The sequence below is a fragment of the Ochotona curzoniae genome, unplaced genomic scaffold, assembly GCF_017591425.1.
Source record: "Ochotona curzoniae isolate NIBS_2020 unplaced genomic scaffold, NIBS_Ocur_1.0 contig_1, whole genome shotgun sequence".
In the NCBI taxonomy this organism is placed as follows: Eukaryota; Metazoa; Chordata; class Mammalia; order Lagomorpha; family Ochotonidae; genus Ochotona; species Ochotona curzoniae.
In genome coordinates this window covers 21,780,877-21,804,754 of record NW_024464918.1, presented here as the reverse complement: position 1 = coordinate 21,804,754, position 23,878 = coordinate 21,780,877, and the positions used below count along the sequence as shown (strand labels likewise).

At 40.4% G+C, this 23,878-nt stretch overlaps 1 protein-coding gene across 1 annotated transcript; it reads left to right on the top strand.

Moving 5' to 3' along the window:
- Positions 1–20,651: 20,651 nt before the first annotated feature.
- Positions 20,652–23,554, top strand: SPINK7 (serine peptidase inhibitor Kazal type 7). The gene is made up of 4 exons (XM_040974353.1): positions 20,652–20,721; positions 21,461–21,486; positions 22,147–22,271; positions 23,509–23,554. Exons 1-4 carry the CDS (start codon positions 20,652–20,654, stop codon positions 23,552–23,554), a joined length of 267 nt encoding a protein of 88 aa, XP_040830287.1.
- Positions 23,555–23,878: the final 324 nt, after the last annotated feature.

The window sequence follows — 23,878 nt, the reverse complement described above, 5'->3', positions numbered from 1 at the left end:
ATTCGTCTGGAAGCAAGAATCAGGTTTTCTGTAGGGATTTTTTGTTTGTTTGTTTTGTTTGTTTTTTCTTTTAATCTGCTGTGAGCTCACATCAAGTAGTCATATATATCTGTACAAACCAACAATAAATATTTTTAGGAGATGTTTGAAGAAAGCAAATGAAAAGAGCACCTTTTGCTGTTCCCTACATATCGAGGTATCTGTGTTTCTGTTTTCAGAAACCCCAATTATGTCTCAGCATAGTTCCCAATGTTCAGTTTCTGTTTACAATTGTGCTGACTTCATCATAACCTGTACGAAACTCACAACCCAGGCCTATTTTAATCTACATGTGGGATGATTTGGGCTATGTCAGGCTGGCCACAGCACCCACTAGAATACTGGGGGCTGATTCTGTATGGGACTTATGAACTCACCTCTGTGGGTCTATAGAACCTACCAGCTTACATGGAGAGCTGAAAGTGGTGACCAGTTGAAACAGACTGGACCACAGAACTCATCTGACACTGGCGGGAGCCAGGGCTAGGAGGGTGCCTGACTGGACCAGGCTGCAGCACCTGCTAGCACACACAAAGGCCAGGACTGAAGGTACACAATGCCAAGCAGTGCCATGGCAATTTCCAGCACACTAAGATTTCAGGGCTAGGAGCAGGCCTGATAGGAGAACTTGCGGAACTCCCCTGCTAGGCCATAGTTCCTATTGGGGAACACAAGAGCCAGGGTTATAGGCTGACCAGGCCAGGCAGGGCTGCAGCACTTGTCAGCATTTGTGTGTGCTGGATCTCTTGTCACATCAGGTAGGATGAAGCTAGCACACATAAGAACCAGAACCTGGACATGGTGCAGGTCATGCCCAGGTAGACTAGGATGCAACACCAGCCAGCAAAAGCTGAGACTACAGGCCACACCAGGTTGGGGTCAAATATCTCCATCATGTACAAGATCACAGACTAGGAAGGGACCTGGCAGGGGAATTCCAGGGACTCCTCTGCTAAGCTATGGCTCCTATCGGTGAATATGACAGCAAGAGTTGGGGGCAGCCCAGGCTGGTGCTGGCATGCACCTGCCAGCATGAGCAAGATCAGGGACTGGGAAGGGACCTGGTAGCAGAACTCTAGGTACTCCTCCATTATACTACAGCTCCTACTGGTGAGTGTGAGAGCTAGAGTTTATGGGCTCCTGCCTGCTACCTGGTGGGCATGGCTCACTGCATACCTGCCCATGACCTGAGGAACAGTTTCCAGCCCTGCATGCAGAACGTGATCTCTGACATGACTAGAAAGTCAAAGGGAATGCATGTGGATCGTGACTTCTGACATGATTAAAGATTAATGGGAATGGACATGCCTTATAGCCAATTACAGCATCTTTGGTGGATGGAGGACTGCCAGAAGACACCCTCCTGCTCTGCCCTTCCCTAACCTTTAAAACTTGTAATTTGTGAATAATACAGCAGACATTCCTCACCAGCTTGAAACCGTGGCTCTTTGGCTGAAGAACACCATCACCTTACCCTCGGTGACCTCAAGGCCTGCTGGCAAGATCAAACCCTGAGAAGAGTTGAGAGCAGCCTGGGCTTGGCAAGGCTGCAGCAATCTTTAGCATTTGTATAGATTGAGTTTTTAGGAAGGTCAGCCTTGGCTAGGCTTCAGCACTTGCTCGTACTCACAATAGCTGGAATTGGTGTAGACAGGCAAAGCTTGGCCATGGCACCCACTGGCTCAAATGCGAGCTGGATGTGGGGGTGGGCCAGGCTGGGATAGGCTGTAGTACCCACTGGCAAACCAGAATGGATGTAGGCCAGTCACACTAGGTCATAATATTCACTGGTGTATGCTACGTTTGGGGACAGGCCATATCTGGCTGGGCTGCAGCATCTGCCAGCACACACAAGATCCAGGGTTAGGAGCAAGCCTTGTAGGGGAACTTGGAGAATTCCCCTGCTATGTTGCAGCTTCCACTGATGAGCATGAGAGCCAAGGCTGGCAGTGGGCCAGGCCAGGCCAAGCCAGGCTCGGCTACAGCACCCATCAGCACATGTGTGAGCCAGGTCTGGATGTAGACTAGGCTGGGCCAATCTGTGGCATACACTGGCACAAGCAAGAGCCAGGTTACAGTACAGACCAGGCTGACTGGAACGCAACAACTACCAGTTCATATGAGGGCTAGGGGTGGGTCAGCCTGTGTTAGGCTGCTGCACCTACCAGTGAGAACTAGACTGGGGGTAGGGTGGGCTGAGCCAGGTTGTAGCACCTGCTAGTGAATGCTGAGCTTGGGGGTGGGCCATCACAGAAAGGGTCGCAGCAACTTCTGGCATGCTCAAGACTCAGAACTAGGAGCAGGCCTGGTAGAGAAACTTCGAAGAATCCTTTGCTGGACTTCTATTTCCACTATTAAGCATGAGAGCTGGGTGAGTTAGGCTGGAGGTGGGCCAGCCAGGCTAGGCTATAGCACATGCTAGTAAGTGCCAGAACTTGGTACAAGTCATGTCAGGTTGGACTGCAGAACCCCCAGGCAGGGGCAAGATTCAGGGCTGGGAGTGGGCCTGGTAAGGGTACCGTGGGCACTGCCATGCTAGGTTACAGCTCACACTCGTAATCATAACAGGCAGGGCTGGGGGTGGGCCAGGTTGGTCAAGGCACGTTGGTCCAGGTACACACTAGAGTAGGATGAGATGTGGGTTTGGTCAGGTCAGGCAGCAGCAGAGGCTGGCACATACAACAACCAGGGCTGGGGATGGACTGGTGGGGGATATTAGAGTCGCCCAACCAGGCCTCAGCACCCACTTGTGTGGCAGGATGGGCTGGGCTAGGCTAGACCACATCACCCATCAGTTTACATGTGAGATGGGGCTGGGGGTAGAACTGAGCAATGTACATTGGTATGTGCATTGGCTGGGACAAGTGACAGACCCTGAACCTGCACCAGCTGGCACACATAAAAGTCAAATTTGAGATCACCCCAGGAGAGGTTTTTGGGGGGACTCCCCAAATTATATGCCTGGACTCAAAACCCAGCCATAGAGAAAATCTCAGTGTATGTAGTACAAGCTTGGAGTGTGTCTGCTGAGACTGGGCCTCTTCAGATGCTGTGTGTGCAGTGGACAGGCATGTCCTGGACAGACAGCTTATCTAGGCCTGCAGAGATGTGGAGGGCCTTGTCAGAAGATGGAAAGCAGAACAAGTTGAATCATTCTCCTGGCCAAGCTTTGCAACATATTCCTGGGCCTAGCAGTGCACTAAAATAGATGTAGTCAGCCAACAGATTTTGGAAAGATTTTTTCAACCCTGGTGAAACAAAACCACTCAAGTACCACCCTTGGAATCCTCTTTCCACATCAGGGTCTCTAAGACATCACTGAAGGTCTGCCTGCTATCCCCAGATGCAGATGTAATTTGACAGCAGTGTGGCCCACTCCTCTTCTGCCCTGAAGACATGGGAGGAAAAACAAACTATCTATCCCACCCACCTTCATCCATACCCAGACCCTCAGCACCCTAACTGGAGACCCATATGGGCATGCATCTCTCTCAATTATATGAACAATATTTTTAAAAACAAATTTAATTTAAAAATTTGCCAAGACTTATAATTCAACAGACATCAACATATTCATAGAAAGGGAAAAAATTATCAGCACAGTGACAGAGAAATCTTCTTTTCTGAAGTCAGCATTCTGCAGAGTATACACAATTCAGAAGTTCAAAAGCATGTAAACAAAAGTATACTACAATCCTGCTCTCACTATCAGACCTTACACAGTGAAAAAAAACAAGCTTTAGCAAGATTACAGATAGAAAACACTGTGCAAGTGTTATGGATGTGGAAAAACACTTTGAAAGTCTCACTGTAGGTATTAAATAATTCATGTGAAACAATATCATTGTGTATCAGAATCAGACAGTACATTCTTAAAACCTTTGAGATGCAATCTCTACTTGTTCTCCCTTAACAAAGACAGTGAGTGGAAACATGTAAATGAGCTCTGCTTTCACATTTTAATCTTGGTATCAATATTCAGTCTACAACAGCAACAGCACAATATGCTGGAGCTTGTTTCCTCCTGCTCCCTTTGTGACTACATACTTAGGGAAACAAGCATTCCTCCTCTCCTTACACCTAATATACAGGCTTCCTGCGGTCATTAAGAGAGCGTGTTTAGGAAAATGCCTTTAGAGAGATGAGAGCATTGTTTCACTTGGCATATTTTACATGAATCGGTCTGTTATTTTACATGACTGTGCATCCTATTCTTTCTCCATACAATTCATTTCAGGGGGATTCTGGGCTGAAGTGGAATTTATGCCCGAGTAGGATCCAATGTCCAGCAGAGACCACTCCATTCCAGGCTTTCCAGATCCTTCTGCTCTATTTTCATGTATATTACCAAATACAACTGAATAGAATCTCTCCCAAACAGTAAGACTTAGTTGATGCATTCCAAAGAATGTACCAGTGGTTCAAATACTTCCCCTGGGTCTAAAATATCCCTGACCCTTCCATGTTATAAACACAACTGAGAAACAATGGTGCAGAAAATGCGAGTTTAAAAACGACATTCACTCCTTTTCATTGTTTATGAAATCCTATGTTCAAGCACTATATACATCCACTCTCATTCAGCCTACACAACCACATTATGCCATAAGTATATCCATGTCCACTTCACAGATTAGACATATTCATTCATTGATTTAATGAATCTGAATTAACCAGCTTATAAATTCTGCTCTATCATGCAGGTCCAAGAAGGAAATAACAGACAATATTAGTGTTCACATTGAAGAGAAACACAAATATTCAAGAATACATGAGAGGAATAGTAACTCCTATTGTGATTATCTTGGGGATGCATGACTTTAGGACACATAGGCAAAAGAAAAAAAAAAAACTCCTCTAAATGGGGATTGGAATTATGATGGGTTTGATAAAAAAAAAAAAAATCCACAGGCCATCAAGGCACAGATATCGGGGCAGAGAAATTAAGACCCTCCCCCACCACACATAAACATACACACACACACAGGCCTGTGGCCTGCTAACCTCAGTATCATGGCTGAAGTCCACATGAATTATTAGAGGATATCAGGACCACATACTAATAGGAGAGAAAGGAAAGCCTAGTTTATATAGGTATATGTTTGAGTAGGACAGGAGGAGTTAATGTCATTTGCTTCCCACTCTTGTTCCACCATGGCTAATATTCACTTCATCTCAATCCTTTCAATACATTAGTCAATAAACTGCTTGACTTGCTTTATTTCCTAAAGATTTGTTCATTTCAAAGACAGAGTGACAGGGGGAGGACAGAGGTAGAGAAATCATCTAATTCCCCAAATGCTCCCAACAGCCAGGTCTGGGACAGGAGCAACCGGGAAGCGGGAGGCTACGTGCAGGTCTCCCACATGGGTGACAGGAACTCCAGGTAACTGGGCCATCATCTGCTCCCTCCCACTGTGTTAGTAGGAAACTGGAGTGAAGTCCAGAACCAGGCTCTCCGACGTAGGATGCAGGTATTCCAAGTGGAGGTTTAAACTGCTGTGTCATAAATGCTTACCCTAAATTGACTATTTTTAATAACATGTCACTTATTTAAAAAATGACCTTGTTTTATAGAGAAAGAGAAAATCATTACTATGTTTGAAGCCTGGGGAGATAAAACCTGAAGGAAGTCTGCCTTTGGTTTCTGTGTGTTCTCAGCCACTACCACTAGATGTCAGCCTCGTTCTTTTAACTTGGTTTAACCTGATCAGGTCACAAGATTCCAGAAGGTAGCCTTGAACTCACCTTTCCAGGAAAATCACATGAACTATCTCTGCAGGCACAGGGAATCTCATGCTCTCATTTTCTTCCCCCTTCCCTCTGTGCACCCCTAGTGTGTCATACCAAAAGGTTTGACATTCTTCGGAGCTGAAGAGATTTACCATCAGGTCTTTTAGGTCTTCAAAGTAAAACATATTCTACAATTTAAACCTTCTCTTGTTAACAGCAACCAACTCTCATGGGCCAACACTAGTTCATTATTTAGTCTTTTCATCTCTGCCTTACCAAAAGTGACAATAAACAAAATAAAAGCCTCTATAAAATGTGGAAGGTTTGTGTGAAGAGAACACCCTGGTGGAGCCCATGCACACAGGTAGTTTGTTTTGTTTTGTTTATAATATAGTTCACAGGCTCTGGAATTTCCCCTCCCTATTCCCTAAGTCCCATCCTCCCTCCTCCAATTTCCCCATATTATTACAGTGTCATAGTCCTTCATAAACAGTCACAAGTCCATCATTCTGCTATTAAAGTGAATCCTAACACTGAAGGCATGGAACAGCTGTCCCCGGGTCAGTGACTACATATACCCATGCCAAGTGCCCACAGTGTGCCTTATTTGTTCCCTCATTCTTCTTCAGAGTCCCATAAGCCTGAAATTATTGTCATCCCCATTTTACAGATGCTAAATTTAAACTTACATAAGGTAACTATAATACTTTTGATTATAAAGGAGGATTGAGTCTTGAGCTCAGGATACCTTGACATTAGCCACAAGCTGATGTGCTGATGTTGTGCCTAAGCACAAGAGAGGTAATGATAAGAGATTTTTCAAAGTGCAAACTATATCATCTTAAAAAATATTGATCTTCAAAAAAACATCCTGTCTAGATACACCAATGGACAAATGGTGTATCAAGAATGTTGTTTTCAAAATTGTAAAACCAGTTCTCATAAAGCAGCACAATTTTCTTGCTGTTTTGCATATACTTCCAATACATTGGCCAATACTCTGAGCATCAACTTTCCAGATTTGATCTGCTGTTACTCTATTGTCTCATCCAAAGCTAGTTAGTCTATCAAACATTAAGAAATATTTTTAGAGAACAGCTAAATGAGATGTGAGTTTCAAAACTACTCACTAGGTATCTACTCTGTGCCATTTGTTATCCTACATACAAGGCAGATAAACTTTTATTCTTTTAGACTTCACATTCTATTGGGTCTGTTCTAGAAGGATAAAGGAATTAGAAGCTAACAAAGCACAATCTCAAGGCTAGCAAGGGTATGATGCCAAAGAGGACTCAGTGGAGATACTGATATTTGGTGAGCTAGGTCTTAAGGAAGTTGGGGAAGCAGCTCCAGATACACAAAAGCAAGTGGTAGAGTTAATTTAGCCTCCTTTAAACAGATAGATGGAGGACAGGAGAAGTCAGGATTCAGTAACAAGAGAAGAGCTGGATAACAGTTCCAAATATATCATGTAGGTGGGACTTTTAAACTATGGACCGAAGTCGCTATCTTATTCTAAATGACATGACAAACCATTAAAAGGATGTTCCTTCAATACTTTAATATATTGAGCTACAATTTGGTCACTCTATATAGAATTCTGAAGCATAATTTAACTGTAAATTCTATGACACGTTTCTGACTTCATCTGCCTCACGACTTTCCAGACTCTTGCTCTTCAAACCATAGGATCATTTTTTTTTTAAATGCAGATTTACAGGGCTGGGTAAAGGCGGTGGGCAGAACAGGTTAGAGCCACCAGTCAGGATGTCTGCATCCCTTACAGGATGCCTGAAAGGTAACAGATGGTGTTTTAATTACCTAGGCTCCTCCCACCCATGTGGGACGCCAGGATGAAGTTTCTGGCTCTTCTGGCTTTGACCTGGCCTAACCCTGGCTCAAGATCAAAAGCAGATGGAACATATTTCTCTCTCTCTCTCTCCCCTCCTCCTCTCTCTCCCCCTTCCCTTCTCTCATTGCCATTTTGTCACTGTCATTCAAAACAAAATCGTTACACTCTTAGAAAATGGAGAGTTACAGATCTCATCTCCAATGTACCAGGTCAAATTTTCATTTTATCAAGATCCACAGGAAATTTCAATTCCCATAAATATTTGAGAAGAGATAATTTAATTCTATTCTGAAAGATAAATGTATTTTAAAAAATGGTTTTCCTGTAGGCAATATAGATTCTTCCAAGACATTGTGTGACTTAGTGTTAATAATTCTAAGGTTCACTAGCATATCTTTAGTGGTTAGTAAACAATAGCTTAACATAAAAGCATGATGGAGCAGGTGCCTGGCCTCGTAGTTACGACACTGGTTAAGATGTTCACATCGACCAAAAAAAAAAGCTTCAAATTAAAAGGTTTGCAAGATTCTGCAAAACTATGGAGTAACTAGAAATAATCCTCAGAAGAAAGATTAAAGCCCCAGATGAAATACAAATTTTTTTTTGTTATCTTTACGGACATAAAGTAAAAATCGTAAAATGGAAACAAACAAAAAAGCCATCCACATCCAATACCAGAGTACCTAGGTTTGTAACTCAGATCTGGCTCCTGGCTCTTACTGCCTGATACCATGGGCTCTGGGAAGTAAGCAGATGATGACTCAATTAATCCTCATGTGGGAGACCTAGAATGAATTCCTGACTCCTGGATTTGGTTTTGACCTAGCTCAAGCCATCAGGGGAATTTAGGATATGAATTAGTAGATATATAAGTTCTGCATATGTGTGCTTCTCTGCTTCAAAAGAAAACAAAAAACAAACAAACAGAAAGATGGGGAAAAGGAGAAGAGACAAGAGGAGAAGAGAAAGAAGGAGGGAGGTAAAGGAAGAGAGGAGAGAAAGTGGGAAGAGAAGGTGCAGGGAGAGGGAAGAGAGGGAGTGGTGAAGAGAGGGGAGGGGAAAGAATAGGGAGGAGACAGGAAAGAAAGGGAGAGAGGAGCGGAGGGATGAGGAGAGATGAGGGTACAGGAGAGAGGAAATAGAGAGAATAGGAAAAGGAAGGAAAGATGCACAAACTAAAATGAAACTACTCTGACTTCTAATTTTTAAAGGTTTATTTATTTTTATGGGGAAGAAATCTTTAGAGAGAGAAGGAAAGACAGATATAAAGATCTTTCACCCACTGGCTCACCCTCCAAATGGCTGCAGTGGCTGGAGCTGAGCCAATCCAAAGCTAGAAGCCAGGAATTTCTTCTGGGTTTCCCACACCAGTGCAGATTCCCAAGGCTACTTACCCAGACTACAAGCAGAGAACTGGATGGGAAGTGGGGCAGCCAAGGAGGAACATGCACCCATATGGGACACCTGTGCTCAGAGGGGGAGGATTAACCATCTGAGCCACTGGCCCCTTGAACTCAAATTTCAATTCCATATCATATTAATGACTTTCAATGTTACTTAATCCGCTTGTACCTTAGCCTTATTTTTTAAATTAATTAAATTCAATTTTATTAGAAAAAATGAAAGTTATAAATATTGCATGTGTTGATACATGTATATGTTATGTAATATTCAAATTGGGTTATCATTTTCTTGCATGAGAAGAACTGTCCTTGGAATGTAAAGTCTCCTGTATGGCACTAGATTTTATTGTTACCATAATTTTGTCGTCATTATTTCATTATCACTATTATCATTCTGTATTCCTGTCTCCTGAACAATATTAGGAAAGTTTGAATGAGTTGAGAGAATCAAAGCATTAATGTCAAGGGAAAGTCAATTTTAGTGAAGGTTACTGTGAAAAAATATACACTCAGATCCCATTAGACATCATTCCCTATGGCTGCCTTATTGTTTACACTATGATTTTGTGCAAATAGTTCCTTAGTTTCATCTTTTTCAAGACCTTAGCTTTAGTCTTGCAGCTCTGATTTCCTAATAGATACTCTGAATTTTACACTATAACTTACAATCCAGAGATCTGAGACTCAAACATTCCATCTCACAGGCCAGCTCTTTCCCTCAGCTGTCCCTGTTCCCAATTTGTGGTGTTTTCACTCTGTCAATCATTAAATTCAAACATGTTGTTACTCCATTCATTTCTCTGTAACTCCACCTACAATGACATTGTCACCAAACTCTCTAGAGAAGTTCTTAAACCACATGTTCTTAAGAACAAGCTTGTTTGCTCAATTGCAAAGACTGGGGAAGGTGTTCTGCTTTTTGGTTAAGGTGCCACTTAACACACTTGCATCGTGTATCAGAGTGACTGGGTTTGACTTTCCACTTCCGATGCAGACTTCCTGCTAAGGGCACCTTAAAGGCTCAAGCAGTCAGATCCCTGACATATTAAGTAGGACATCTGAATTCTGGCCCACACCTAGGTGTTAGGGACATCTAGCAACTGAACCAGCAAGTACAAGATCTCTGAATCTCTCTGCCTCTGCTCACTCTCTCTCCGCGTTCTTTGTTTTTCAAATAGATAACATGAATACATTAAACATGTTAAATAGCACATTTCAAGGACTAATCCTTTTGTAGGAGATAACATGAATAACTAGAAAAGGAAATGTTAAAAAGTTAGAAAAGTACAAACCAAAATTAAATTCCTTTATCAAATTAACTTCAATAACAACATTACACACAGCTTTAACAATGAACAAGAATAAAATATGGCATTTTTATTTGAAAGTAAACATATACGTGATTGATATAGTTACTATTATGTTCATAATTGTTTTTCTTCTATTATAGTTGTTAAATACCATAACAACCCCCTAAAAGATACACAGAGCATTTTGACAGAATACTATTTCAATGTTTTCATTTTCCTGCTTGTCAACTCACCTAACCTGTTGGCAATGCTGTCTCCAGAGGATTAGATGAATTTTAACCTGTACTGTGTTGTAGTATTACTTACATAACATTCATTTCCAAGAATTTTGTCAGCCAGTTCAGGATGCTCAGTTTTAGCTTTTATACTACTTGAGGAAAGCGATCCTGATGGTTAAAGTTAATGTCTAATTCTTCATTAGCAGCCAGTTTCAAAGACTTCTGTGTAAAATTTCACTTAAGCATATATATTTTTAAAGAAATAATAAACATAGATACATATCAATGTTATGTATTATGAACTATGATGTTTGGCTGGCTAGTTATTAAATGAATTTAAGAGTTTGAATATTTTCAATTTATTCTGGATTTATCAATATGTTATCTCATTATAAACTGAGAAGCATCTGTCTATAAAAAGTTTTAAAGTACATTGTGTTACTCAATGAAAATTCTGCATTTTGCAAAGCTGTTCTGTTTATTATTCATTAATAATTGTTACTTTACTAACATTATTATATACTATAATAGTCGCTATGATTCACTAATAATAGTTATAGAACACTTTACTAGAGAAAAAATTACAATAACTGTACTCTCTCTACTCTCAAACATCTAGAAGAACAGGACATATTTTGGGATGAAGAGAAGTCCTCTTTCAAGATTCTAGCATAAAGTTAGAATATCATATGAGAGTACTTAAAAAAAATCATGGAAAATAGAATTAAAAGGGAAGTTTATTTTGGTGCCAAAAAAATTAAAACAAAAACATATACATATGAGTTCTTCAAATGGTACATGAAAGGTGTGCATTATAATAAACTGTGTAAGTACATAGCACTATTGTGAAAAGCTACATGCTGAGTACCCGTATACATATGTTCAAATACACTTCAAATAATGTATAAAAGTTAAAGGAGTCTACAGTTACTGTAATGATTATTGCTTAACTGTAATCATGATATTTAAGGCTAGATATAAAACTTCTCCATCTCAAAGTGTACACATGCATGCATACTTGCATACTTTCTCTACCATTGATATACTCTAGTAATTTAATACTATCTTACAAAAGCACTGACAATAAATATTTTTATTTTAAGGCAGAATATTACACTTTATGTAAAATGGGAAAGAATGCCATAGTAGCGCACAGAGTAAAGGTGAATATAATCATGATGGATTATCCAGGGACACTTCTCCTAAATCTCTTCTTTAAGTGCATTTTATTTATTTATTTGTTTGTTTGTTTGTTTGTTTATTTATTATAGGAAAGTTAGATACACAGAGAGAAGGAGATACAGAAATTTTCCATCCACTGGTTCACTTCCCAAGTGTCTGCAATAAGCAGAGATAAGCCAATCCAAATCTAGGAGCCAGGAACTTCTCACAGGTCTCCCTCACAGGTGCAGGGTCCTGAGGCCTTGGGTCACTCTTGACTGCCTTCCCAGGCCACAAGCAGGGAGCTGGATGGGAAGTGGATCATGTGAGATACAAGCCAGCACTCATATGGGATCCCAGTGTATAAAGGTCACTAGGGTTTAGTCACTAAGCCACTGCACTGGGCCTCATTCATTCAGTAGTACTATTCATTCGGTATTACCATATTGTAATGTCATTGTTATAGAAAAAACAAGTGCCCTGTGTGAATTCAACTTTGACTTGTATACAGGTGACTGGACAGTTTAGGGACAATGAGAACCTAAAGAATGGAATGGTGTAGCTTGAGTAGAGTCAGAGAAGTGGAAATTCATGAAAAGTAGAAGGAGTAGTCAGTTAATGTGAGTAACCCTTCTGGGTTTGCTAAAGGATTCTTTCTTACCCAGGGAAGAAACAATTTTCTGCATTTTTCAGTCAGGAGGCAGTGGTGTATGTTAAAACAAGCATTTAACAAAGTGAGGAAGATACAGAGTGTTCTTCTTGAAGGTTTATATTTCAAAGAGAGCTCTGAGTTACTTGAGGATACAATGTTTTTGTTTTTGTTGTCTTTAAGTTTGTATCTCCAAGTGCAAAGAAAGGATTTATATTTGCAAATTTTTAAAGTAGCTACCTTATGAAGATTAGGAATCCATTCTCCCTCTTGCACCATGACAGGCTGCTGCTCACTGCTCAAGTAGCTGAGTCTCTGCCACCCAGACATGAGATCTGGATTGAATTCCAACAAGCTCCTGCTTGTTGTTCTCAGCCAGGAACCACTGTGGGCCCCTTGGAAAGTGAACCAGCATATGGGCATTCTTTTTCCTCATCCTTTCTCTCAAATAAAATAAACTAATATTTTTTTTACAAATGATTTCATGGGTGAAAATTATCTTGAAGATTAAAGGAAGGTCTGTGATTTTTCAGGATATGGGAAGGACAAGAATCTAGGGAATCTGGAAGTAGAATGGTATAGGCTGCAAGATACTTACCCAAATTTCACAAGCAGAAGCCCTAACTGCCAATGTGGCTATATTTTGAGATATAGACTTTAAGGGGGGTAATTGAGGTTAAATAGGTTCCTAAGAGTGTGACTTTAACGCAAAAGGCTTATGTCCTTACAAAAAGAGAAAGAAACACCGGGGGCCAGTGCACAAATCAAGGCTATGTGAGGACACAGCAAAAAGACCATAAGCCTAGAAGAGAGGTCTCAGGAGAAGCTAGACATGTTGTCATTTTGACTTTGAATTCCAAAACTGAAACAAAACAATTCCTGTTCAAGCTCCATGGTTAGTTTTATTTTTTTATGGCAGGCCTATTAGTGCTGGCCAACTCTAGAGTGTCAGATATCCTTTCAGCACTGAGTAAAACAAACATGATTTTACTAAAATGTGCTGGGAGCTGGGTGTGTGCATGTCATTTACAACTAGATAACATGAGGTCAACTGAGAGCAACATGAGTCAGAGGGAAAAAAAATAATGCTTCTATTCATTCACATCATCTAGTCCCATGATTAGAGCTTTTATCCCAGTGGCTCAAAGACAACTGAATGCTACCTAAATCACAGATTCTTGGGTGTGCTAACTCTCTGTTCCCATGGAAGGCAGGGAATAAAGCCAAAACTCAAATATACAGATTTCTAAATCATTGCGCCCTGGTGCACAGGAAGGCATGATCATAGTAGGACCTATATGTTAAAAAAGAAAATGCCTAGTATATGAAGGAGTCACTCAGAAGAAGGGCATAAGCAGAAGACTTGTTTGATCCAACCCAATGTAGGCCAACGATTTCAAATGAACCAGGAAGGAAGGCTTTGAAGGGTTGGGTGATGCTTGCTAGGTGTTGAAAAGGAAGGAGCCCTAGGGAGTAGGCTTACCACCCAGGTTCACACTAGTCTTTTCTTTTAACATACATGTTAGTGTTCTGATGGTTGACTTTAAAATTTTTCATTTTCATTCTATTTGAAAAGAAGTTGGTGGAGGAGGGAGGAAGTAAGGGAGAGAGGGAGAGAGAAATGAATAAATAAATGAATTAGGAAATGAATATGAATCTCCCTCTAGTATCTAGTTTATACCCCAAACGCCCATAACACCAGGCCTGGGTCAGGCTATTTGCCGTCCAGCAGCGATGCACTTCGTGCACACAGCCTATAATTATACACATAGACTACTGACTGATGGTCAATAGCTAAAGTTTATTAACAGCATAAAACTTTTAAAGACAGAGGATCACATAGGTAAGGAAGGGGGTCTGAAACAAGATGCAGTTTACATGCAGATATGTAATAGGGGAGTCAATAGCAAACAGTGTAGTCTTCTAACAGGCTACTAATGATTAACAGCACAGGGAGATGAAGCATCCTATCTTTGGTTTACTATGTAAATTTGAGGATTATGAAAGCTCCTAGCCCTTGCATTTCCATGCCAACTGCTTCAGGACCTTTCCCCCAAACTCCTTGAGCTTTCTCAACAAAAGAACAGCCCTGATTATGGTCTTACAATAGCAAGAAGTCCCCTACTCCAAGTTTCTGTCTCTCCACACCAGGCCAAAACGAGGAGCCCAGAATTCAATCTATGTCTCCCATAGCAGTGGCAAGGGACCCATGTACTTGAGCTATCACCTGACTCCCAGGATTTATATTAGCAAAACTGGATCAGAAGTGGAAAAGCTGGGATTGAAACCAGGCATCTGATATGCAATGTGCATGTTCCAAGTGATGACCTAACTTCTGTGCCACAAGTCTATCCCTCAGAATGAATTTTTATCTTAAAACTTGGTTACAACAATTTCTACAACTTTCACTAGATGTAGAGGAAGCAAAAAGAAAAGAGGATCATCATATATTGTTGATTAGATAGATGGGAATACAGACAGAATAGGAACCCTTTGTCCTCGCTCTGCTATTGTCTCTCCTTATGGAGATCCTCTCTGTTTACAGAAGCTTGTCCCACATGAAAATCCCACGCGCAGCCCTAATGCTCACTTCTCTCTAGAGATGCTAATTTACAAGTACAGCTGTATTTACAGATTGTTCTGATTCTGCCTTACTCCTAGTATTTCAGTGCTCAGTGTCTCTATCTACAGTATGTGTGTGTGTGTGTGTAGTATACATTTTGATTTAAAGGCAACATACCAGGGTAATTAGAAACCACCAGTTCTTCCTGGGGTCATCCTTATAAGGCACTGGAATCCCATTGGGTACCAGTTGTGGTACCAGTTGCTCTGGTACCACTGATCCAGCTCCCTGCTAATGCACCTGGAAAAGCAACTGAAGATGACCTAAGTTCTTGGGCTGCTGATACACATGTGATAGATTTGGGAGGAGTTTCAGGCTCCTGGCTTTGGCCTGGTCCAGTGTGAGCCATTACAACCATTTAGCAGATGGAACATTTCTGTCTCTCCCTTCCGCCCTTCTTCTCTGTCCCCCTTCCCCCGCCCAATTCTTCCTTTCCAATAAATAAACCTTAGGGGAAACACTTCAAAGTTTTAGCTGTATACACTAACAGGGAAAATAACACAGGAGTTTCTTAAGTTTCTTGTAAGGTTTCAGTGAGATAGCACAAATAGCAGGTGTAGCACAATTCTAGCACAGGATGTGAGGAGAGGAGAGGAGAAGAGGGGAGGAGAGGGGAAGTGAGGGGAAGAGAGGGAAAGGGAAGGCAGTGAAAGGGAGGGGAGGAGAGGGGAGTAAAAGGAAGGAACAATAGGAGGGAGGGAGGGAGGAAGGAAGAGAGGAGGAGGGAGGGAAGAAGAGAACAAGGTGAGGAAGGAGAGGAAGGAAGAATGGATAGATCCCATTCCTACAGCCACTAGCCTTCAGCTGTGGCACTGGATTCCCTATCTCCCCACAATTTACTGAGGATCTCTTCCTTCAGGTAATGTTACATTTTTACTCTCTCACCCTTAGCTCATCCTCTTATGAGTCATGCTGCCCTTTCTGTGGCACTTCAAAGCTACTAGGGAAAAACTTTTCCAACTCTCAAACTTCTTTCCTATTCTGTTTTTGAATCCTTCTGCATTAACTTCACCATACCTCCTCCCAGATGGATCACAGTGAACCCTCTCCTACAAGTCTTCAAGTTCCTACATTCCACACCCACCCCTCTTTCAGCAGTACAAGGAATGCACACCACCCTCTGCCTGAAGTAGACAACTTCTCATCTCCAGATTCATCTTTCATTTCAATGGGATGCTCCACAATTTGTGACTCAGCTTCTAGCCTGAAATTTTCCTGAACATGTCAATAAATGCCAAATCCCAACAAGTCCATATCTGATACGTTAACCTTACTTTTCCTCACCCTTTTAATGCAGATCTTTGTCTTCACCCAACTTTCACCTACTTTATTTTTGTAATACACTCTCAGGATCATGATCTCAACCCTATCCCTGAGAAAGGAAATCTACTACTTGACCTGCTAGTCATAGTCTTAGTAAACAATTGTTCATATTCCCCACGCCTACAGTTCATGTTTTGCCCAAAACTTGACCTCTACATTTGGAAATGCTGACATCTTGCATAGTACTTCAGAACCTTCTAGAGTCTAATTATGTTCCAAGAGTTGAAGCCTCCAAACAAGTCTTTAATGTTGTCTTAAGTCTCAAATGTACCCACTTCCTATCCATAAAATCCATTTTCTTTGTCACTCAAAATCACAATGAATTTTGGTAGAAATATCCAGCATGGTACTGAATGGCCATATTAAATATTGTGCCAACTTTGTCTAGGGGCATCCTTCCATTACTATTAATTTGATATGTTCCCACTGATACATACATGTATCCATCTTTTTCAAGCCTCCAGACAAATACAAGTCTTCCAAAGCAAAGAGAAACTCCAAGGCAGGTGTTTGACACAGCAATTCAAACACCATTTAGGATACCCACATGTCATACCAGTTCAAATTGTAGCACTACTTCTAACTCCTGCTTCTTAATAATGTGCATTCTAGAAAGCAGCAGATGATGGATCAAATACTTGTGTTCCTGCCACTCACATGGGAGACCTGAATTGAGTTTCTGCCTCCTAACTCTGACCTGAAATGCCCAAGCTGTTGTAGGCATCTGAGGAGTGAACAAGAGATGGAAGATCAAACTCACTCAGGCCAGTATCAGAGGAGGTAGCTTTGCACACTACAGCTTGCAGTACTGGCCAATAAATAACAGTTTGGAGAGATCTAAGTTCCTGAAAGAAAAAAAAAAAGGCACCCCTGGCATGTAATGGCCAAAGCCCCTCATCTCTTTTTCTGTATTGTTCAAAAACATCTCTTTCCCTGCATTCCACTTGTTCTTTACTTTATTTGAGACACTCCAAGATGTTTGCTAGCATTACCAAGTGTTAATCACCATACATAATTACATGTGCTATACTTTTTGATGAAACTAGCTGAAGCTTTCTTCTATCCATCTCCTCTCTGAGCACAAAAAAAATTTTTTAAATGTTTGACACTATAATCCTATGTAATCCTGATCATCCTCTTGGTCTCACTCCCACTGCCCCTTACCAAAACAGTATTTTTGGTCCCAAATTTTCAAACTGAAATGATGATATCATAACTTTTTCTCATTATTCATTCTCTCCAAGTTTTCAGATGAAACTGTAACTTAACTATCATTTCTCTTTATTAGACTCTTCATTTCTCTTCCATGACTGAGCACAGCTGACTCCATTAATTGGTATTATGATCACTGAATGATTACTTAAATCCCCTCAACCTCAGTTTACTCACTGGTGAAATTAGAATAATAAAAATTCCTTTTTTCGTGAGTTGTCATGAAGGTGACATTATCATGTACCAAAATATAATTATGAGCTTGGCACATTTGTATGTAAACACACACACACCATTCTACATATGCATCCATCACAAATTTTAAGTATATTAATATATACAGGTCATGAGCCATGTAACAATGTGTTAGACAGTTGTTCCATGATATTATAATGGACTTAAAAATCCCAATCACCTGCTGACCTTGTAACTATCACAATGTCATAGCACAATGTGCTATTCACATATTTGAGGTGATTCTGGCATAAACCAACATATTGTACCTCTAGTCTATAAAAATATGGCAATATAAGTATGTATACTACATAATGCCAAATAATGATAATAAATGACCAATACTAATTTATGTTTACTATAATGTTCTTTTTATCATTAGAGTATATTTCTACTTACAAAAAAGTTTACTGTCAAACAGTAGCTTTATTACAGCCTCACACCTCATGTTCTGCATCTCCTGATTGCATTATTATTTCTGTTTTAGACTCTACATCTGTTGCACCATTTACTGTGGCCCTAAATCACATGGATCATGCAGTGTTGTGGACCCTACCATGTAGGTTTATATAAACATACTTCATGTCTACATGATGATGGCACCCTCTAATGGTACATTTATCAGAGTGCAGCCCCATTGTTAAGTGACACATGACTGAGTGCATGCCTGTGTGTGAAAACTTCACACTATGGAAATTGTTAAGGCACCACCTTTGACAACAGATCCCGGACTAGAATGCTGCTTTAGGTCCCAACTGCTCTGCTTCCAATCCAGCTCCTGCTTAATGTGCCTGGTAAGACAGCAGAAGAGAGTCCACATGTTTGTGCCCCTGAAACACACATGGGAGACTCGAATGGAGTTCCAGGCTCCTGGCTTCAGCCTGGTCCAGGCAACAGCGTCATACCACCATTGGAGAGTAAACCAGCAGATAGAACATCTCTCTGTAACTTTGCCTTCATAATAAATAAAATGTCTTTAAAAATTGTCACGCTCAAATACATCATTTTAACTAAATATGTCTACAAGTGAGGAAGAGTTCTGAGATTAACATAATTCATAGATTCAAAGGCAAACAATCAATAGTTGCGGAAGGAAGCTTTCATATGAGATCCAGTGAGCCCAACAACCATGTGTTTATCCACCGGATTATATTACCTCCCAAATAATTGCAAATGTCCAAATTTTAAAGATCCACACAATATAATTTATTTTTCATTTACTCTTTTTTGTAGATGCTATTGTAGAATATACTAAACTATAAAAGTGTAAGCAAAAGATTGATGGGAAAGAATCTATTGCCTGTCCCCCGGTTGTCACTCATATGTTCTTATACTCAGTAAACAAGCAGCACCATTTGAATGACTGTGATTAGACAATGCAGTTCACAATCTAATATTGACTTTTGGTTTGTGGATTATGATAACAAAAGCAACCAAAATAATGTAATTAACTTACTGTGATTCAGAATAAATGCTTATGTAAATGACTCCAGTTGTGCAACTGTGTTGTGAAGAACAATAGGACCCATCAGACAGAAGGAAGTTCAGGCTCTGGGGTGGTCTCTGAACTGTTTACCAACTACTTCCATTTCTCCTCATTCTTGGCTGTAGGGAACAAGGTAAGATAGGGCACATTCACTTTGTACCCTCTATGTTTGAGCAAAGCCACTTGCCTTGTAAGGGCATGTAAGAGGAAGTGACTCAGTATCCCTTTTGGGCTGGAATATTCCACCTGGCCTTTTGTCATCCAGACAGAAGCCAAGACAACATCATCACTTAAAGAGTAAAAACATATACCTTACTACGAAACAAACTTGGGATAATGATTTCATGCAGCAGAAAGGTTGGGATGTAAACATCTCATTTTGTGAGTCTCTCAGTTTGCGTATTGACTCTGCCTCCAATTCCAGCTTCTTCATAATCTGGCAGCAGGTGACCATACTAGTACTTGGATCCTTGCTATACTCGTGGGGACCAGGACTGCGTTTCTGGCTTTTGTCTTTAGCCTGGCCAAGTCTGGCTGCTTGGCTCTTGATGAACTAATTCAAGGGCAGAAGTGCGCTCTCTCTCTCCTTCTGTCTCTCCATTCCCTCCCTCCCCCTCTCCTTCCCTTCTTCACTTTTTCTTCCTCTGTCCCTCAAATAGAATATGTACTTTAGGAAGAAAAAATATTGCTTATTTCCACTCTGTTTGCCTCTCTATCTCTAAAATAAATAAATGCATATTTTTATAAAGAAACAAATTAATGCATTGTTTTAAGTCACAGAAATCTTTGAGACATATGCTACAGAGCAGCCCATCCTTCCTAACTGATAACAAGCTAACCACATTTACAATACTTAAATTTAAAGCCACTGGGCCAAATGCTGTCAAGAGTAACATTTCAGTGTCCTTCAAACCTCACTAACGCCAAGGTCACTGTTTCTTCTATCAGGTTCACTGCCTCAAAATAAAACAATATATTCCCAGGAGCCAAAAGGAAATAGTTGATTCAAACTATCTAATACAGATTTAATATCTTCTGCTTTGACAATGAAAAGAAAGTTTTTCATTTATTTTATAACTAGGCCAAGTGGTCCATGCTTAATATTTTCTACTATCTGAAGTTTGAATAAATACCAATCAATGGCCCACACCTATGCAGAAGGCAGAAAAATGCCTCTGTCCTCAAATAATCAATTTGTTGATCACATAGGAAGTAGCAATTAAGTGACAACAACTGCAACAACGCCCACAGTGTGACAATGTATGAGATTCTCTCAGGGCTAATACTGGCTCTGGATGACCTCATAGGAGAGGTGGAGGAACTGAGGCTTGCCATATAAATGTGATCCTTTTCCTAGGATACAGCCATTCAGCTGTGTTCTTCTCCAAGCCGCCTCTGCATCACAGCCATGTCCACCCTGAAGCTCACTGAGGTGTTCCTCCTGCTCTGTGCAGCAACCCATCTCTGCAGCAGCTCTGGTGAGTTACAGGAAGACAGTGTCCCACACAAAACTTAGCCCCTTTTCCTTTTCTGGCATAAAAGCAAATGAGACCAGTGTGTGCTTGTGTGGATTCAAAGTGCTTTGGACTGTAGACAGAGATAGCCCTAGCCTGGAAAGAGAAATTTTTGTGTTCTAGAACGAGGTGGAAGGATTTGGATCTCATGTCTTCCTTTTCAAAGATCTTTATTTGCATCTAAGGACCAAAAATTTCCTAACTTCTCTGTTAAGTGTCCATTTAATAAAGACGCTGAAAGTTGCAGTAATTAAAAACCATTCCACTCTGCAAAGATATGGGAAAACTTGGATTTCCCCAAATTAATATAGGAGGATCAAAATTAAACACAATGCTTCAAAAGTTAGGAGATAATTAAACATGTATATTCTGAAGACTACTTAATTAAACTTTCTAAATTTCAAATCATATTCTTTATTTTCAAGAGAAGGGAAAAGATTGCAACCTGCTTTGAGCCATTATCAAAACGCATGAGCTCCAAAAAATGTTCAGTGGTCAACACAAAGAGGTTATTCTGTCTGAACTAAGGACCTCTCTAACCTCTGGCCATTCAACTTTCTTATGAAATAACTGGGATGTTGCATAAGGATGGGGAATGTGTTGAGACTCACTGCCAGGGGAGATAACACAGCCTTTAGCTGTAGGACAGAACAAATCAACCAGTGAGTGCTTTACTTTAACTTTCTACCCATATTTCTTTCAGAAGTTAACAGTCTGCCAATAACAACGGTGAGTATGTTGAATATTTTATTTCAATTGCTATTGACAATCAGAGAATACTTCTAAATACAGAATTAATTTGTGTATTTATGGAGGTTGAAAGTGGAAGTAAACACAGATGAAATGGCCTTTATTTCCAGAATACCACTTAAGAAATATAACATACAGGTGACTACAAAGTCTATACCCTTAATATTTATTTTTAAAATTTCCAGAATTAAAGGAGCAAACTGCCTTTCAAAAGAGGCTAGTGACATTTTCATGCAAGGGATGACTTGTGAGAGGCAGGACAGAGGTACAGCCTATAGAATCAAATTCCAACTCTACCATTTATCATCATTCACCTTACACAAGCTATGTTTCAGAGCTCTAATTTCCTCAACTGTAAAAGAGCTCATAGAAAAGCTACCCTATTCAAGTGACCAAAATATTAAAGAAAATCCATGAAGAATTAAGGATGCTCAAGTGCTCAATTGTTAAGTGAGTGTAGTAGGAAAAAATCTAAGCCTTTCTGGTAGTACCACTAGTCATCACATTGGTAATATTATTCCTTACAGAAGTAGCCACAGCAGCACCAAAATATTAAGCTGGAGCTTTGAGCTCTTGCAGCCAGAACAGACTCATCTGAGGTCTGTGAGCAAAGCAGCACATTCTTTTGTGTCTGACCAGGTGGACTGCAGCATATATAAGAAGTACCCAGTGGTGGCCATTCCTTGCCCTATCACATACCTGCCGGTTTGTGGTTCTGACTACATCACCTACGGGAATGAATGTCACCTGTGTACTGAGACCTTGTGAGTACTTCATGGGAATCAAAGGAGATCTGAAGCTAATATTCTTCACTACAAATCCTCCTCATTGAAACAATCTGCTCAGCTCTCTATGGGATGCACTTATTCATACACATACTGGCTAATCAGGTCAGAAAACTGACTCTGTCCAGTCAGGCTAGGGAGGGGCTGCCTACCCTTCAGCTTAGATTGCTCCCGTCCCATCACAGAACCTCCAGTTCTAGTCAGTCAACTGTGAAAATCTAACATGAGTTCCCAGACTGCTTTCTCTGGAACCAGGGGTTCTGTATAGGCCCATGTTGTTTGAAGAAAGGATTCTAAATTTCATCTTCAAAAAAATAACTGAAAACCACTACCTATGATTTCTATTTGATATTTAATGACCCTAACACAAGTTCATTCTTAGATACACCATGTCTAGAGATCCTTTGTACTCAATTTCCTAGAATTCTTAAATCTCTGTAGCCTTAAGAAGAAGTAAGGTTGCCAAAGTGATTGTTTTTCTTTTATCTAAAATAGAGGATGCAAGCTGTCAGTACTTGGACCAGAATCTCATGGACATATTTTGCTTATGTATTCTGTGCTTGGCCCACACACTGTTTTTGGAGAAATGTAACTAGGCAGATGTCACTTTTTCAGTGCATGTGTGCAGCTTAACACTCCCTGAAATTAAGTCCGCTTTGAACTTCATTAACTCTCCTTTAGGACCCTGGATTTTAGCCAATTATCTTAGATCTTGTATTTCTTATCTTTGTGATTTTCTCAACAAATAAGAATATCATTTAAACCCTGAGCCCAGAAGGACATGTATTTATTCCTATTCTGCAAGTTTTAATTGATAAAAGGAAAGATTCTGCAAGGCATTCAAACACTTTGCCTTCAGCCAGGAAAGTTGCTGTGTTCAAGGGACATGGACAAGGAAACATGGTGGACTGGGAAAAGCCAAGGGATAGCAAAACTTCACTTTCTTTGTTAGTTGTCATTCTTCATTGTAAAGAAGCTGAATGATCACCTGGGACTTGAGACAAAAACAGTAAGAGATGGGGCAGAATCTTCTCTGCATTAGGGAAACTTGGCTTATGTCAAAACTACTTGTGACAAGGACATACCTTTGGGAGACTCAGTTCCCTCATCTATAAATACAGTTGTACCTCATAAATGCAAGATTTTCTTTCAGGTCTATAATCACATGAGGACTTCTCTTGTGTTACTGAATTTTGATAAATTTGTCTTCTTTTAGGAAGAGCAATGGAAGAGTTCAATTTCTTCATGAAGGAACATGTTAATTTCTCAAGGGGTGCTGGTAGATAGCAAAAACATATTTGTCACTTACTCCATTATCCATGGGCTCCAAATGACTTCTCTTCATCTTCAACATGATCTGAGTGGGAATGAAGCCATGTTCACAGTCAACTTTTCTGAGTGGAGGAGGTGATTGTGCTCTCCTTACAAATTCAGATTGTTTTTTTGTTAAATACTTCAATAAACTTATCTCCCTCAAAAAGCTCATCTTTACTTCTGTTTATATTTGTTTCTCAGATCACAATTTAATATCTCAGTTAAAAATGAAAATAGAGGGCTGGCATGGTGACTCAATTTCACTGCATGCT